Genomic DNA, 17,824 nt, shown 5'->3' with positions numbered 1-17,824 from the left:
TATCCTCTAGGAACTGGGGTGCATAGGTGCTCCAGGGAACTGAGTATTCTTTCTCTTGGCTTTTAATCCTGTATTCCTTGGTGAGTTGTTTCCTGGGCCCTACATGATGGAAAATGCTATGAGACAAGGTACAACAAGGGAGGTATCTCCTGTTCATTGTCATAGAATCATAGAATGCCTTAGGTTGGACAGGACCTTAAAGATCATCTAGAAGGACCACAGAGGTCATCTAGACCAACCACTGACCCATCACCGTCATGCCCTAAACCACATCCCTAGGTGCTACATCTACCACAGAATAATAAAAGCATAGAGCATAGCATCATAGTCATCTTTTAGCCCGGAATAGTTCACTCACTCTGTGCCAACAGCTTGGTCAAGGCAAAGCATCCCCAAAAGCAGTCTGAGCCCTCTGATGCCTCAGTTTCCCTTTGTGAAGGAGAGCTGCTAATTCTTCTCAGGCATTCCACATGCCTAAATTCACCAGAGCCCACGCGGTGTTCTGGTGCTATGGCAATGGGGCAACGTGAGGACGTGACCAGCTGATTAGCATTGAGATGCAACACTGAGCCATTGGGGTATCTGGTTTCATTCCCTACCTTTGGGGCAAGCCAGATATAGAAAGGGAGTCATGCAAAACAGAACGAAGTCTCTATTTCAGAGCCGGGGTTGAGCAAATTAAAATGTAGCATGTTCAAAAGCTCACTTCCTTGGATGGCAGACAAAAAAAATCAATTTCCTTGAAACAAATACTAAATATTAATGAGAGGATATGGTCTGCCATGCACAGAAAGCTGTAAAGAGCATTTCCCGTTGATCGACTGCAGAGGAGAGCTCATGAGATGAAATTGTTTTTCGAGCAGATATTTGTGGCCCGTCTCAAGGCGGATCGGGGAGGTTTACCCACCCAAAAAAAGAGAATAGGAAACTCAGAACATTTCCTTCTTCCTATCAGGGCAGCCACCGGGGATGTGTGCCTGTGCTTTCATTTTTGTTTTCACATTTGCCCAAGTGGATGGGGAGAAGGTTGGTTTGGCGTGCACAGCGATCGGCATGGCGTTATGTAGGCAGGGAATGATGCCCAGGGAGGTGGAAAATGCTGAAAGCAGAGCTGTTGGGACCCAGCAACACAGCCAGCTGTGCAGCCATGTCTGCTCACTGGTTTATTTCTGTAATGAGCACTGGGGAAACATTCCATGATCTCTTAGAGCCATCAGCAAGCTTCCTAAAGTAAAAGCACAGGCCTTTGGAGGAAGTCTTGGGTTTTCTATTGTTTTAACTCTCGGCTAAGGCAGGAAAGTTGATATTACTCTGTACCCAAACAAGGAGGCTGGAAAACTGAAAACACTTGGGCAACTGGCACATGGGGCTCCCCATCCTCATGCCAAGATCACTCGGGTTGCCTGGGCACGGCACTGGGAGCATGGGCAGCCAAGGGAGCAGGCACAGCACCGGGAATAGCTGCAGCCATGGAGGATGCCAAAATCATCTCGTATCCATCATGCAGTAAATAAAAACACGTCGGCTTGTGATTCTGTAAAACCATAACGCCAGCTGCGTAACCGCAGGTTGAACAAGAGCTAATATTAGCCAGCAAATGACTAAAATTAGAAAAGCTGAACGAGCCAGAACTAATTAGCTGCTCAAGGAACAGAACCAGAACCGGAACAAATTAATTGTTAAGAATCTGGAATACCAGTGTGGGGCCCCTCAAGGAAGCGCTGGCTCTTGCTCGGTGGTGACTCGTGCCTGAGCTTCTGGGGTGCTTGAGAAGAGTCCCAGCTCTGTCCGAAGGCTGTGGCAACCCAAGAGGAGGTGATGCATTGGTGCACCAGAAGCAGCACCAACCCAGCTGCAACAGCTCCCAAGGGGCTCAGAAGCATTCTCCAACCACCCTGTGTTGTTAACTATGAGCACTATGGCGAGGGGAATTAACGAGACCACCAGCAGAGCTCTGTTCAGCCTCACAGCGCTGCCAGCTCCACTCCTGCCACTGGCTGAGATGCTCTGCAACCCTCCCGACACCAGCCAGGAGCTGCAGCCGTGCAAGCGCCTCTAGGATAATTTGCAGGGAATTAAGGAGCTCACATAGATAACGGGCACGTGGCCGCATTTCTTATCCGTGACTCAGTCACCTGTATGGTTACTTCTCTTCCTTTCCAAAGCCAGTAACTCACCCCATATTTCTTTTTCCCATCTCGCAGCGTTCAAACAGCAGCTCTCATTTTAGCAGCAGCATGACGCACGGTGTTTTAAATTCAATTTAGAATACAAACTATTTATACCAGCCAGAAAAAGGCAGCGAAGCAGCTCTCTCTGTCATGAGTGGATTTGTAATTTCGGAGCAATCATTGCATAACTAATTGAATCAGCTCTCAGCATGTGAAATCAGTGCCCTGCTTATCGGAGGTTTTCATCTCACTCCCCTCCCGAAGCCAACGGTCCTCCTCTACTTTGTGCTTCTGCATCAGCCTGGGAAGAAAGCAGCACCTGCAAAGCTGCCCTTCTCTGCTTGCTGCTTAAATGAAGCCAATAGATTACCAAATGCACTCAGAATAGCTGTATTATGGGTGCCCCCCAGAGCTGCCCAGGCTCCATGCGAGAGGCTGAAGTATTTCTGAAGCTAATGAAGAGCCAAGCATGTCTGAGAAGCAAATTGATGTTCAGCCGTTCCCCTGACTTCCACCGCTTGCTTCATTGCCTGGGTGTGCTTGGATTGGCTTGAATTCAGGGTCTGATCCAAACCATAGAATCGCAGAATTATAGAATGGCTAAGGTTGGAAGGGGCCTTAAAGTTCCTAGTTCCAAGCCCCCAGCCATGGACGGGGTTCCATCCACTAGATCAGGCTGCCCAGGGCCCCCATTCAGGCTGGCCTTGGGCACCTCCAGGAGTGAGGCACATACAGGTTCTCTGAGAGAAGGAGGGCCACAGTACAGGACCTGAAAATGAAACCTAGAAGAGACAGTAAATATACCGACAGTATTTTGAGGGATACAGAAAGGCAGAAAAGTTAGTCATGTGAAGACTTCGGTCTGGTTTGGATGCAGACTTTCAGTTTTGGGGAGCAGTTCCAGCCACCTCCATACAGCAGCATCTTGGAGTGTGAAGGACACCTCACTTTGGGCAGTGGGCATCAGCTTCTGCTTCTCTGTACAACCTGGAGCTCTTTTGGAAGTGGGTTGGGAGGAATTACCCCTGCCAGGTGTGTTCGCACAGCTGGATGTAGATCACAGAGCATGGAAAACCAGACCAGGGTGTTCAGCACCCGCTCTGGCTGGGATCTGCTTTCCTTCTTTCTTGCAGGAGAGCAATGCCAGGAGCCTGTTGGTTTCAGTGGCTCTGGGACAGCCTTGGCAGTGCTGTCAGCTGCATTGGGTGCCTGTTATATGAGCCAGGGGACCCCTAAGGCTGATGTAAAGGAGGCTTTCTGAGAGCCAGTGCTCAGTGCTGCTGGCTTGTATAGTGGACAGGGAGATGTTGGCATGGTTAGAACCAGGCTTTCCTCCCAGGCTTCATTTAAGCCAAGTCAAATCAGTAATCCCTGCTTGCTTCTCACACAAAGCGGTGGAGACAGTGCTCTCTGAGCAGTAGCGGGGCCATGCACCTCTAATCACCCCTTCTGTTCTGTTGTCTCTCCAGGTAGCAAGATGGGAGCACAAAACGCAGGCACTCAGCCGAGGCTTTGGCTCTCCACACACTGCCTGCTACTGCCTGGGCACTGTTATCCTGCTGCTCAACTGCGTGCGCAGCCACTGGTAAGGAACTCACTCTACTGCTATGCATAACTGCAAAGAAATGCAACTACAAGGCAGGCTGATGAGGGACATCTGCTCTGCAGTGTTGTATCCAGCCTGTCTATCAGCCTTATGTGCTGTTGGTTTATGCCTTCAGCCAAATTTATTCTGGGATTTGGAGTTCTGCTGGCAAGCAGAGGGATGAGATAGGGTAGCTATGTTCAGGAGAGCAAACCATCAGCATCAACAGCCATCAGATACCTCTCGGGGTTGTTTCCCTTACCCTGTGTGCTGTCCAGGTGGCAGGAAGGCTGTTTGTGCAGCATGGATCATATGTAACAGCAAGATCTTTTAATTTTCTCATGGAAACTATAAACAAAATTAAACCTGTTTTTAAGAAGCCACAGTTTCCTGAGCAGAAGAGTGGGATTATCTGTGCACTTAGCAAACAGTCTCTTTAAACTCTTATCTGCGATCTGTTTAAATACTACCTGTGCTAGCTAATAGTGTTGTATGACTGATGCACTGTACACCATGGGAATACGCCTTTTGACGTTCTAAGTGCAGCAAAGAGGTTTACTGCAGAAGATTTCCTCAATGCCAGCAATTTATCTGCGATCTGATAGGCTTTATCTTCGACGCTGTTAGAAGAGACAGACTCTACTAAATTTCCAGATTCAATTATGCCAGGGTCAGAGCTAATGGGTTGTTTAGTACTTCAGGTAATTTCCCAGGCACAGAGATCTCAGGTTGGAATTTGCACATGTAGTTAAGAGCTTTGCCTTCCTGGAAGTGACACCGAGACCTGCCCTTGCCCCTCTGCATTTGTTACAGCTACTGCTTATTGCAGAAGCCATAAGAAAGCCTGCAATGTGGCCATAATTGAATTCAGGCATTGCAGAGGGCATGTGTGTGCTCTGCTCACATCTCAGTGACATTGTGTGCTCGGATTTTGCTGGAGTATGTCTCAGCAGCCTCTTGCACAGATGACATAGCTGCTTGTTGTCTGGGAAGCAATGCAAAGCTTTGTGCCCGGCCTTTAATTAAAAGCACAGCTGTAGGAGGGGCAGCCTCCTCTCCCAGTGGTCCTGCTGAGCTCCAGGGTCATTGTGAGGCACTGATGGGGCATAGCTAGGAGAGACAAAGAGGCTGACCTGTCCCAGCACTGTACCTCACACTATTCAAACAAGGCAAGTCCTTGCCAGTGGGAGCAATGGGATGATTTCAGGATAACCACTGGAGCTGCAGCTGCTGCAGATGCCTTGAAATGCACCCGGACAGCTCACTGCCTCCATACCAAGCTCAGCATGCCCACTTCACTACATCCCCTGTGTTGCAACACAGCCTTTGAAACTCCTCTGTATGCTCTGTGGGTGTTTTTGTTGGGTGGGGGCTGCAGGTTGGCATCCCAGCTGGAAGCCCCCATTGCAGGGCCGTGTGGCTGTTTTGCCCCATGCTCCATGCAAGGGTCCCTTCCTCCATCCTGTCCCCACTTCAGCTCCATGACAGTCTCCGATTCCGCTCCAAATGGATACCTCGATAGTAAGAAGAGGGATGCCCTATGCTCATAAAGCAAGTAGGTGTTTCCCAGTTCTGAACTTCATTATCAGCCTTGGTGTGTTTCTGAGAAATAATCCAGAACGACCTGTGACCAGTGAGGACAAGCTTAGTCAACGGCACAAGACAAGCTTCTTTAATTGCTTTGGTGCGATGACGACTTTCATAACAATTGTGTTCTTTCTGCGAGAAGCAAGGAATTTCCATCAGCAGGGCCCTTATCAATGAAAACACCTCCTGAACTTTTGAACCATTTATCTGCACTGTTCATTACCCCAGCGGTTTATGACTGTTTGACATAGGTTGTGACAGCCTTTATGGTCCTCCAGATTTCCATTCAGTGTCACTCTCTCCTGCACTGGCCACCTTGTTGACACCACACTGACTGCAAAAAGCCACTGGTGCTGCCTTGGAGCTGTCCTGTGCTTCCCTTTGAATGCTTTTACAAGCTCCCTGGCTCAGAGCAAACACATGTAGGTGCTTTTGTACATGGGGAGCTTATGGACTTCCCATTTTCAGGGTTTTGGGGCATTTGTTTGTCCTATAAGGCAATACCCACACACATGTGGAGGATGTTGCAAATGCAGAGCAGAGCTCTCAGGCAACCTAGTGCTGTGTTGCCTTCAGTCCAAGCAAGCTCTGTGGAGGTTGAACAAGGGCAGTGCCTTTTGCACCATGCTCTGTCTGCTCAAGAGAAAGAATCCACCCTAGGATGGGTCTTTGCCCAAGAAATGGCTGTACGCCATTCCCTGGTGGTGCTCCTCAGCTTTACGCTCAGTGCTGCATACATCCTGGCTCTTGTGTCAAAGTAGAGGTGGTGTAAATGGCATTGGCAGAGTGTTTTGTGCAGAAATGACCACGCTCTGATGAGAATTGAGCCTAAAGCAGCCAAAGTCTACTCTGACATCATCCAGAAAAAGCCCCAGGTGGTCCAAAGCACCCCCAGGTGCCACTGCTGGGCAGGGGGAGAAACTGCTGCTAAACAGTGTGACCTAAATAACTGACAGTGGCGCAGGCAGAAAAGCAAAGTCATTATTGGCAAAAGAAGCTGTGAAAATGATGACCAGGCTGACAATTGCTGATGCTACCGGCAGGATGATTTCAGCATTTGTTTCTTTAATGAACACGGTCTTTTGTTGCAGTGAGCATGTGGCACTGTTTGCTGCTGGGCTCCACTGGATGGGTTCACCCCCCTTGCCTGCTATTGCCGCAAGGAACAAAGCCTTCAGCATGGGGACATCCCGCACCTCTGCTGCTTCCTGCTGCCTCCGGCCCCTGGCCCAGTTCTGCCCCAATTGCACTTGCCCAGTTTCCAGGCTGATTTTGGGGATCATTAAAGGGAGCATCACAGCAGCGACCCAGTTTGCTTGATGAGGTCTTTGCCCTCCTTTATGGGAAAGGGATTACAAAATGTGGTCACTGTGGGCCACATTTTGAGAGAGGCCTGGAGCTTCTCTCTCCATACAGCACTTCCAGGCTTGCTTCACAATCCATGTCTTTTTGGAGTGTATTTAGGCTGTATGCTAAGCTCTTTGGTGTTGCAGTCACCCCTTAACTAAATGAATGCCTTCTTCTACAAACCTGGCTGGTGCCTTCAGTACCCACGGCGCATTTCTTTCACCCTGGTGCCCAATGCACCACAGGTTAAAACCACTTCCACCTGCATGACGTCCACATCCCTGCACCGCAGGGCCACTTTGTGGGTGCTTTTCCAGTTCATGTACTTTATTCCCACGCAGCAGCACTGCCTGCGTAGCAACAGATGAGTGTCTGAGCGCGCGCCTCTCTGTTTTGGGAAGGGTGGGCCAAACAGTGCCTGTTGCCTTGGCTCCCTGGTGCCAAGCCAGCCAATGTGCACAACTGTGGTGGCCACAGGCTGTTTGCAGCCCTCAGGAATTGGCCAGATATGCTGCTTTGGTGGATTTGGGTTTTACACCTGTGCCGCTCACGCTGAAAAGCTGGCAGATACCCATGGGGAGATGGAGGAAGCATCATTCCCCCGTTTCCACTGCTCAGAACTGGGGGCACTTTCCAGAGCCCCCTCCAGACACAGGTACCTTTGAGCCAGCAGTCAGGGATGTGATTAAAGTAGGTCACAGCCCATCCATCTCTACCCTGTAAGAAGGGAGCTCCTCACCATGGCAATCGCTCCGCTCGGTGCACAAAGCATTTCCAGGTAGTGGGACAAAGCATGGCTCTAATTGGAGTCCTCTTGGGCGCCGAGCTGGGACACTGCCATGAGGCATAGCCAGAAATAAATGCTGCAATGAACGTGACTCGAAGGCACATGGCAAAGGGAACGGCTGTATGACATGGAAGGAGACAGCCTCTGCCTCATCCTCCTGCACCAGGAGGGTGAGCATCAGAGCCGCCATGCTTCCCTGCTACCCAGGAGCAGTCACAGATGCCAGAATAATTGCTGTCTCTGACAGCTCCATGCTGCTTGTCATGGCCCGGCATCATAAATGCTTAAAAGGTTTATTTACCAATCCTGAAAACTCCAGTGTGCATCATGTTTAATGCAAATAGAGTGTGTGTTTAGGAAGATATAAAGCATCACTCGAGGGAAAGGCAGTCCATTATCTGCATGCAAACACCTCCCTCTCTAGCTGTAAGCTGAACAGCAGGGGACTAAGTGGGACATGCTGATGAGGGCATCTAGTGCAGCCATACCCAAAAAAGGAGGAATGGGATCATCTGGAGCAGGGAAAATGGCTTTGCCAAAGCAAACCCCTGTCACACACCGACTGCAAAGCTGATTTGTGGTCATCCCATTCATGCCACCTTTGTTCTTCTTGTACTCCAAAGCCAAGCTGGGTCGTGAGCATAGGAAAGGGAAGGCTCAAAGATGCACAGTGGCATGATTTCTGATTACCCTGAGCCAAAAGCAGCCTCTGAGCAATCGCTTTCCACGTAAAGCCAGGCTGTGCTAGTAGCAGGGATGTAGGTTTGGACTTCGTCATAGGGGACACTTGTGTCACTTAGTAATAAATACCAGGGATGTCATGAAAAGGGATGTGAGGCTGCTGCTGCCTCATGATAAGCCAGGATGGCACATTTCTGTCAGCGCTGATTTTAAGCTGAACCACACTGAAGCTGGTGAGAGCAGGGAGGTGTGCTGGGCACTGCAGCAACTCTCCCGGGCTCCTTCCTGCTCTCTCCCAAGCACATGATATTTATTCCATGTTTTGCTGCTTTGCTCCAGCCCAAAGTGAAGATGAAGCATCTTGCTGTGGGCCCTGAAAGCTTACAGAGAGCAGCAAATCTTATAGGAAAGAGCTCCAAGGAAAACAAAAAATATCATCCAAGTCTCTAAAGCATAAGGATGAAGAATCATCCCTGGCTTTGCTCGGTGCGTGTGCCTTCCATCTGCCTTCTGAGCCTTTGCAAGGTGTGCTTGCAGCCACATCTCTGGCAGGGCTCTCGCCTTCAATTGAAGCAGCAAAGAAAAGCGAGGGATTTGTGAGACTCAGAGAGCTGGATGTGGGAAAAAAACACCACATCCCAAATGCTGCAGACAATGTCAGAGCAGTTGGCAGCCCTGCCTGCAGCGTGGTGGAGCAGCCAGGGAAACCACTGGGCTCATTCCACGTGAAGACTCAGGAGCACGAGGAGGAAAAGCTGTGCCCGGCAGGCAGCGATGGCCAAAGGCAGGAGCGCTGTTATTCCACTTGAATTGCAGCCTCCAGGGTGCTCGTTTAATACAAAAAAAGAGCTCCAAGTTTCCTACCTCGTGTGTCAGACACATGTGGAGAAACCCTGCATACAGCACTGTGGGTCTGTTATCTCATCTCGTTGTTATTAACAAGCATTTCTTAATCACAATGTCATCCCATTTGTGGCCATACACAGGTATTGAAGATCCACGAGAGGCCAAGCCCTGCTCCTGGGCAAAGCTGGGATGACCCGAGATGGGGGTCACAATTATTGCACTCACAAATGAGTACTGGGAGGGTCAGACCTGAAATGCCTCAATGAGAAGCAGTGCTCACACTCCAGAATCTGTGTATTTCGTGTTTTCCTTTCGATGTTCATATCCTCCCCCTGCCTGTCAGCCTGCAGCCATGAATCACTCCTGGGCACGTGGCGAATGCATGAAGGCTGCAAAGTATTTTGGTGGAGGAGAGGATCGGGGGTGGGAGCACAAGATAACCCGGCAGAATGCTCCCAGCCCTCCCAGTGCCGAGGTTCTGCAGCCTCCAGCATTTACATGCAAGGACATCTTTAGATGTTGTGGTGCAGAGGGGTTGATATTTCCAGGAGTCATCAAGGGTTACAAGTAAAAATAACTTCCCCAGGGCAAGTCCCGGCTGCTCACCAGACTTTGTGGCTTCTGCCATCAGGAGCTGGAGTAAGTTTAGATGGAAAAAGAGACCTTGAGATGTGCCCTCCCCCAGCAGCATCCTGTCCCAAAGCTCTGCATCTCCCAAAGGGGTGATGTTAGCAATGAGTTGCTGCTATAACAGCCCTTGTTGTCTCTCCGACAGCTTCACAGAAGCCATGAAGAGCCAGCCGAAGCTGGAGGGCTTGGACAGCCACTGGGCCTATTACTCAGGCTTGGCCATCATGGCTGTAGGGACCTTGTTTGTCATCTCCAGCTTCTTAGCACTGGGATTCACCGGGACCTTCCTAGGTAAGCACTAAAAATTCAACAGCTGAACCAGAAAGGTCATTTAATCCTCCCAGAGTTGGACTCAGTCATCCATGCAGGTCCCTTCCAACTGAAGATATTCTGTGTCTGTAATTTTGGTAGGGCAGAATCCCCTGTCAATTTCCTCTTCCTTGTCTTGGGGATGCTGTTAGGTTTGGTTTTGCCTTTGTGATACCAAAGCACAACATAGCCGCACCATTACTTAGCACGGAGATGATTGTGCAGTGTTTTTCTACTGCAGTTCTAATCACCTTCTGCATCAAGCCTGAAATGTTAGAAACCAGCTAATTATCTCAGAGATCAAACGTCCTACAGAGAAGGCAGCCCACGGGCAGACCTTATGAGCAGGGCAGCATCAGCACCGCCACTGCGCAGTGGGAGGAGGAGGAAGAAGAGGAGGATGAAGAAGTAGGAGCCATCCAGCAGCCTTGTGCTGAGCCCACAGCCGTCCGGCATGCGCTCAGCCACAATCTCATTTGCTCATCCCCTCTGCAATAAACACGACATTCTCTGACAGGTTCTTTTATCTGCCGCTTCATGGCAAAAGGCATTTTCCACTGTGCCTGCTTTCACATTTAGAGCGTAATTCTATTAGCATTGTTGACTTTAGAAACATGCCAGTATGTGTGGAATTCATAAAAATAAAATAGAGACAGGAACAATAAATACCGGAGAAAAGGGGCAGCTCCCGCTGGCTGGAATAATCACAGCCCCAGCTTTGACACTGCATTTAGGCTGTGCTTTTTGCAAGTGCTTTACAAACCAAATTCAATTAGCTCCTGCCGCGTCTCCAGGAAGAAGAGAAGGAGGGAATAAGCCTTCCTGCTTTCAAGTCAAGTTGCAAAGAAATGTGTTGAGTTGGCCAAGATCCTGCTGCCAGAAACAGATCCCAGTTCTCCTGGACCTGTGCTCTGAACACCGATGCTCCTGGCCCCATGTTGTATCTCTACCATGGGGCAGAACGCACCCACAGCCCAGCAGCGATGCTGTGTGCACAGAGACATGTCCAGGAGGCCGGGCAGGGCAGCACCCATCAGCTCGAGCTGGTTGAGCGCTCCTGAAGCACAGCCAGCTCAGGGCTTGCTTACGCAAAGCCTGATTCACTGCCCACGAGGACCCACTGGGCCTGAACCACAGGGGGAAAGCAAACGGGTGAGTCAGGCTCAGCGTAAGTAGGGGCATAGCCCCGTGCTCTGAGCAGGAAGGAGTTGGGTGCTTGGCCTGTAGTGGCACTTGTGCTCATCCTGTTGAGCCAGCAGCAAGGAGGGGTCTGCAGGTCTCAGGGGTCTCATACGGGTGCTGTCTGGCTCAGGACCGTGCTCTTACCACCCTTTTGTATACACCGCTCTGACATGGGCAGAGCTGGCACTTGTTGCTGTGGGTGGCAAAGGGCTGAGCTTCTTCAGCAAGAAGAGGGTAATGACATCATCCTGCTTCTTCTCGGTCAGCTGAGCTCAAGAGATTCCCAAGCATTTAATAGACTGACTGAGACAGCATCAGACCTTTCCCTTGTGGGTTTTCTTAAAGCAGTGAGTGCTGAAGCAGGCAGGACAAGGAGATTGCGTCAGGGCTGCCCATTAGATCCTAATGGTGCCAGTCCCATTCTCTGCTGTGGCTGGATGCAGCCCCTTGCCGTGGCAGCCCCTCTCTCTCCCCTTCTCCCAGCCATGCACTGGCTGGCATTTATTTTGGAGTCATTTGCCTTATTTTTTGACACAGGCTGCACTGCATGCCCGAACCCATCCATCTGCACCCAAACACGGCTCCTTCCAGCACTGACCAAGATTTCAAGCAAATCAGACCTGACCAGACTCCATTAGTGGGTCACGGTGGACCCAGCAGCTCCAGATGGGGCTCAGAGTGCTGTGCACTGCTGTATAGAAGGATGGAAGGTCTGCAGGTCCTCGCTGCTTCTTGCATTCACTTTGTGCAAACCTCCCCGGTGCCAGTGCCCTTTGGGGAGCAAAGTGTTCCACCCAAAGGCGAGGGCGGGCAGGGGATAATGAACGTTTTGACACAGAAGAAAGCACAGCAATGGGCTGAGGCTTCGGGGGGGCTTTCTAGCAGAACAATCTCCAAGTTGCATTGCCAAGCGACTGTGAGAACATGTCGTGTGAATACCAGGCAATTATCTCACTTAGTGGCCTGTAGTTAAAGCCCGAAAGCATTGTATAATTGGGCAGGCGCTATTTATCCTTGGAAATAAATGTTTTTGCACCACGTGAGGTCAAAGAAATTACACCACGATCCAGGTAATAATAATAACCTTGAATACTTTGCACTCCCATCATGCCTTTTATCTGAATCTCCAAGCACTTTCTCACCATCCATTAATCCTCACCCCCACTGCACTACGAGAAAGACTGGTATTGTGATCGGTGCACAATGGCACTGGGAGGGATGGAGGAGATTTGCCCAAGGGCAGGCAATGGACTGGGAACACAAGCCATGGCCATGGGCTGCTCGCTGGGTTATGCTGTGTCTTGTGCCGAGGACACAGAGCAAAATCCTTGCTGGCCTTCGTGGTCTCATTATAAGCCCAAGGGAAGCCAAAGCTCTGTATCCCAGCCCTGTCACTCCCCCAAAATGCCTCTTGCGAGCTGCACACTGCACACGGCTCCTCGCTTGTCATGAAAAGATTACTCCGAGGTTGATAGGAAGCTGGTTGGAAGCTGACAGTTCTGAAAGCTCTCCTCGTTACAGATGAAAATCACCTATTATCATCATCATCATCGTGCCGATAATTGAGCGTTTTGTAGGCAGAGGTGCTATTTTGTGAAATTCTGAGAAATCCTCTGAACTATGAGATAAGAGTGGCACTGAATGGGGGCATTTGGTGGCGACGGTCTCAGCTGTACCATCACGAAACACCATTACTGTGCACTGGGCTTATTTCCCCATTAAATGTTTTTGATCCTGTGCATTCGCTTCCTTGTCAAGTGGCTTCAGAGGGGCGATTTTCAAATGAAAAAGCACAACCATCCAGTTGGGACCTCGAGAGCTGTGTCCCGATGAGGAATGTAGCTGCCATCGTTTCACTGCAATGCACAAATGCACAGCCCTTCCTGGTGGGCAGAGAGCCATTCCTGGAAAAGCTGATGGAGATGGAGTAAACGCAGCCTATTTGCTGCTGTTTTCTCAGCCTGAAAGTCAGCAGCAAAACCCTTTGTTTGCCGTTGCTCTGCCTCCATGGCAGAGATGCCCCGTGGCATTGCATGCTGATCACCCCCCCAGCTTCATGGAGCCTAATGAGAAACTCTTTGTTCACCCTACAGGGGATTACTTTGGCATTCTGATGGAGGCAAAAGTGACCTGCTTCCCCTTCAGCATCCTGGATAACCCCATGTACTGGGGCAGCACAGCCGTCTACCTGGGCTGGTCCCTCATGTGAGTATGTGCTCCTGCCGTGGTGCCTGGGGGGTAAGATGCTGGCTTGAATCAGTGGCCAAAGAAATATTTGGTGACGGCAATGACACGGGAGGGGAATAAAGCAGCAGGGGAAGTACAGCACACCCTGGCTTCTCACTTCCCAACTATTTTTGCACACGCAAAACCTTTCTTTGTCATAAAAAGACGCGTGGCATTAATTGTCGAAAAATAAATAAGGGCCGAGTGCTGGGGAGAGGAAACATCAGCAAACGCTCTGCAGCCAAATGGGGTCCTTGGCAAGTTCTGCACGTGGAAAAATCAACAGGCTGGGCCAAATTCATGCCGGGTGTCACTCAGCGGGGGCCAGGCACTGATACTGGGGGTTGGTGTGACCCTGTAATTACCTCTGGAAGAAACAAAACAATCCAACACACCTCCCCCCCACTGCATGGTGACAGCGCTTCCGAAACACTCCTCGTGATACAACACAGCTTAATAGCCTGCTTAGGAGGAAATGAATAGGCTGTAATTTAGCAGTAAATGAGCAATATATTCTATTCTGTGTAATAAGTTTTATGTGGTTTTCATTTGATATCGCATTTTATTTATTTGCCCGGGAGTAAAAACCACAGCAGGGTTGTGTTGGGAGCCCGTCGAGTGCTGCTGGACTTTATCACCAGGTGTTTTGCACAGGCACTGCCACGTGGGACACCTCTCTTATACATCAGTGGGAAAACAAAGCACTTTGCCACTTCTCGCCTTCCCAGTCTCAAGCACAGCACTGCAGTGCTTTCTGGCCCCTGTTAATGAGTAAAGCCAGCGTCACTGAGCCTTGTGCTCATTCTGCACTTTGACATCCCCCCTGCAGCCGTCAGGGCTCACTGCACAGCACCCTTTGCCTTCCTTGCAGCCCCATAGTGGCTGGGTTGGGTCTGAGCCCTGGGAAACGGTGCCCAAGAGCTGGGGGACGGGGGCTGCAGGGGACAGAGGGACAGAACTGCATGTGCCAGCCCCTAAGGAGGCATTTGGAGTGAGAGCTTATGAGGAGATTCGTATTATTTGACAATTGAGCCGTTTCCTGGAGTCCCTGCCCAACCAGATGAGTCCTCTTGAGCTGTTTATGTTGCAGAAATTCCTCCCTCACCCCAGCGACGGAGCAACTTCATGCTGGGCACACTTTGCTTTGGTTTTCAGCCACAGTTCTGGGCAAAAGAAGCTTGAAGCAGCTCGAGACAACAGCACGACTGCCTCTTTCTCTCATTAAAAGGCTGCTGCCATAAAGGGCAGCGAGGCGTGAGCAACAATTGCTGCTGACAAATTGCTGGAGCTGTGCAAAGTGGCACCAGGGCACAGCGTGCCTGTCCTGGGGGAGCTCCACACAGCCCTGCACACTGCAGTGGTGACTGTCTCTCTTCCTTGGGATCTCAGCTTAGGTTTCTGGTTTGTAATGGGAACCCTAGGGCTCTTCTGAGCTCTCCATGGGGCCACAGGGCTTCGACATGTGGGTCAGGGCCAACGTTCTGGCAGCAGGGATGTGAAGATGAGCTGTTGGCACAGGAGGAGCACAACTTCTGGCTGGTTTTGCACAGGTCCGACGTGTGGAGCATATTTCTCCTCCCTCACTGATGTATTACACCCCATATTGTGGCATCAGAGCCCAAGGATTTGATTCATTTACATCCACAAGGGCACATAGTGAGTAACGTAAGCGAGTCTGGCAGCATCCCAGACAGCCTGTGATTAGGACTCCAGCATTAAGAGCATCACTCAAGGCCAGAGATGCTATTTTCTCCTTTCCAGGATGTTGCACACATCCCAGACTCAGCTAATGGCAGCTCCTTGGACAAAACAAATGTGTCTGCTAAGTACGCAGTGGGCAGCACTTTGACCCCTGCACACAGCAAGCAATGGGCATAGGGCAGCTGTGCCTACAGGATGCACAGGGAGAGGTTTCCTCAACACTTGTAATGAGAATGGGATCAGCAAGCCTACAGCAGGAGCAAATACCCACATTTAGTGCTCAGGACCAGCAGTGCTGGAAGGGAAGGATATGAGCACACAAGCACCGCTCTTGCAAAACATCCACAGCAATGGGGAGATGCAGCAAGGGCTGGGGACAGATAAACTCCAAAAAGCCCCTGGCTGCTGCCAGGACCACAAAACCTACCTGGCTGACTCATCATTGACCCTGCTACAAAATGAGCTGCTGCCCAAGAAGTAGGTCGAGCTCGTAAGAGGAGTGAAACGCCACAATGCTTCTCATTGCTCCAATCCAGCAGCCTCGTTTCTCCCGAAAGACAAATGGAGCATTAGTTGTCTAGAGACGGCCTTGTGTATCTGTGGCAAGGGAAGTGCCTTAACTCATGGCAACAGGCTGTGTAAATCAGAGCAGGCACTGCAGCCAAATGATGCAATTAGAGGTCTTGCTGTCAACAAACAATCATGCAAATTTGTTCCCTCTGATACAAATCAAGGAGGAGACATGACTAAGCATGTAATAGCAGGGGGTTGGGAATGAAGAAGTTGTCCCATGTTTCCTAATGAGAAAAAAAAACCTTGATGCAAAATGGAAGCAGTGGAATAGTGAAGATTTGTGTGCATCTCTCCAGGAACTGATGTGGCCAGGTGCTACCTGGTGGCTGCTATAGGGCTCAGGTCATTTGGTCTCTCTTTTTTCCCTGCAGGGCTGGTCCCCTTGCATGAGGATTGCAATATGTTTATCCTCACCAGGGACCAGCTAAGTACATTTTTCTGCTAACAGCCAACTCCTGTCCCCCTCAGAGAGCTGAGCTCCAACCAGCAATTAAAGACAAGCAACAGCATCCTAATTAAGGGCTACATGTGCAGCCAGTAGCTGGAGGCATAGGATGCAGAAAGGAGGTTTGGGAGTCTAATGCTAAGCCATGAACTGGACACAGCTGTGCTCCTTGCTGTGGAGATGAGCCTGGGACTCTGTGGGGAGTTTGTGCACCATGGAGTGATCTTGGTACCTGGTTTGGAGACTGCTGGGATTGTGGGGCCTTAGCAATGACCATACTGCCTTCACCAGTCTTTGCCATCTCTTCCAAACCTTACCATCTCTTCCATCCCTTCCATCCCTTCTATTCTGTCCACCCATTTCATCCCTTTCCATCCCTTTCCATACCTTCCTATCCCTTCCAATCCCTTCCCTTTCCATCCCTTTCCATCCCTTCCAATCCCTTTCCATCCCTTCCAATCCCTTTTCATCCTTCTCCACTCCTTCCTATCCCTTCCAATCCCTTTCCATCCCTTCCTATCCCTTCCAATCCCTTTCCATCCCTTCCCTTTCCATCCTTTTCCACCCCTTCCATCCCTTCCATCTCAGCCTGTGATGGTTCAGCTCAGTGTCTACAGAACCATACGCTGCTCTGTCTGCCAGGTGCCTCCTGCACCCCGGGTGGCCGTATTTCTGTGCACATCAGGCATTTCCCTTATAGCACGCTGGCTCAGAGCCACGGCCGTACATAAGCAGCTGCTCAGCTATTAAGCAGCCTTATAATCTCAGGACTTAGCATCAAAGCAGAAACTCTCTGAACAGAGACATGCGGGGATCAGACTTGAAAGAAGTTGCCGAAGTAGGCTGGGGAAGAGTCTTTGCCAAGTAACATCTGTCTAAGACAGTTAACATTAAACACACACACACACACAGAAATTCACCTTTTGTTCACTTCTGTTTAATGAGCAAGAGAGCGCTCTCGTGGAGCCTAACGTCTCATTTCACTTTCTAAAGCAGGTCTTGCATAAGCCCGTGTACTCACCTGATCTTTTCCTTCTCTTTCAAAACAGGCATGCAAGCCCAGCTGGCCTTTTGCTGACAGCTGTAGTGGCAATTTCCTACACAATTGCAGTGCTGTACGAGGGGTGAGTAGCTCTGCAAAACTGGAGAGCTTCTAATTATTTCTACCAGCTTTAACTCCCGAGGTTTCGGGGAACTGCAGAAGCAGAGATGGGTTTTTTTTTCTGATTCATTCAGCAGGGAATAAGGAAAACAGAGGATTGTTTTCCAATTGTTTTGATAATGGGCAGATTCCTTTCTGAAACTATGTGCTGAGTTCTAGGAACATTTGTGTATTGGTTTATTTTTTACCAAAATATGGTTTTCTTTCTCTTTTGGATACTTAATTCTGCCTATGTGAAAGCAATGAGGAAAGGGCTCATTGTGGCTTCTGATGGGGTGCAATGAGAACATTTTGCATTTGGCGATTTCTTGGAAGGGCTTCTCTGATATTTCACCCCATGGCCGTCCAGCAGCCCTGGGTGAAACAGCCCATAATCGTACCCAGAATTGCTGGGAAAGGTCTTTTATGGGGAGGGGGGAGGTGGGCTCCCCCAGACCATGTGGCACTCATAGTTTCAGCTTCCTCCCCCTTTTTTTCTCCCTTCTCCTGTGCCTTCAGGCCTTTCACAGAGGAAATCTACCGTCAGAAACAGAAGGGAGCAAAGAGCAATTAGTGACAGGTATGTTTCCAAAATGGCTGTGCTGAGTTCTCT

General features: G+C 50.0%; 1 protein-coding gene across 7 annotated transcripts in view; it reads left to right on the top strand.

Annotated features, from left to right (window-relative positions):
- PEMT (phosphatidylethanolamine N-methyltransferase) overlaps window positions 1–17,824 on the top strand; it is a 37,729-nt gene that overhangs the window by 18,466 nt on the left and 1,439 nt on the right. For 3 of the 7 annotated variants that reach the window (XM_015876648.3, XM_015876649.3, XM_085514691.1), the window contains exons 3-7: window positions 3,641–3,756; window positions 9,780–9,925; window positions 13,219–13,330; window positions 17,120–17,194; window positions 17,731–17,791. In XM_015876648.3, the coding sequence (XP_015732134.2) occupies window positions 3,641–3,756; window positions 9,780–9,925; window positions 13,219–13,330; window positions 17,120–17,194; window positions 17,731–17,785 (504 nt within the window). In that variant the 3' untranslated portion in view covers window positions 17,786–17,791. Of the gene's footprint in view, window positions 1–3,640; window positions 3,757–9,779; window positions 9,926–10,184; window positions 10,458–13,218; window positions 13,331–17,119; window positions 17,195–17,730; window positions 17,792–17,824 lie in introns of those variants that run through there. The other 4 variants (XR_014934073.1, XR_014934074.1, XM_085514692.1 and 1 more) reach the window with 2 other exon arrangements.

The sequence above is a fragment of the Coturnix japonica genome, chromosome 13, assembly GCF_054131305.1.
Source record: "Coturnix japonica strain WE chromosome 13, WE-NBRP24, whole genome shotgun sequence".
Classification (NCBI taxonomy): Eukaryota; Metazoa; Chordata; class Aves; order Galliformes; family Phasianidae; genus Coturnix; species Coturnix japonica.
The sequence above is the reverse complement of the archived record's forward strand: the minus strand, read 5'-3'. Positions and strand labels throughout refer to the sequence as shown.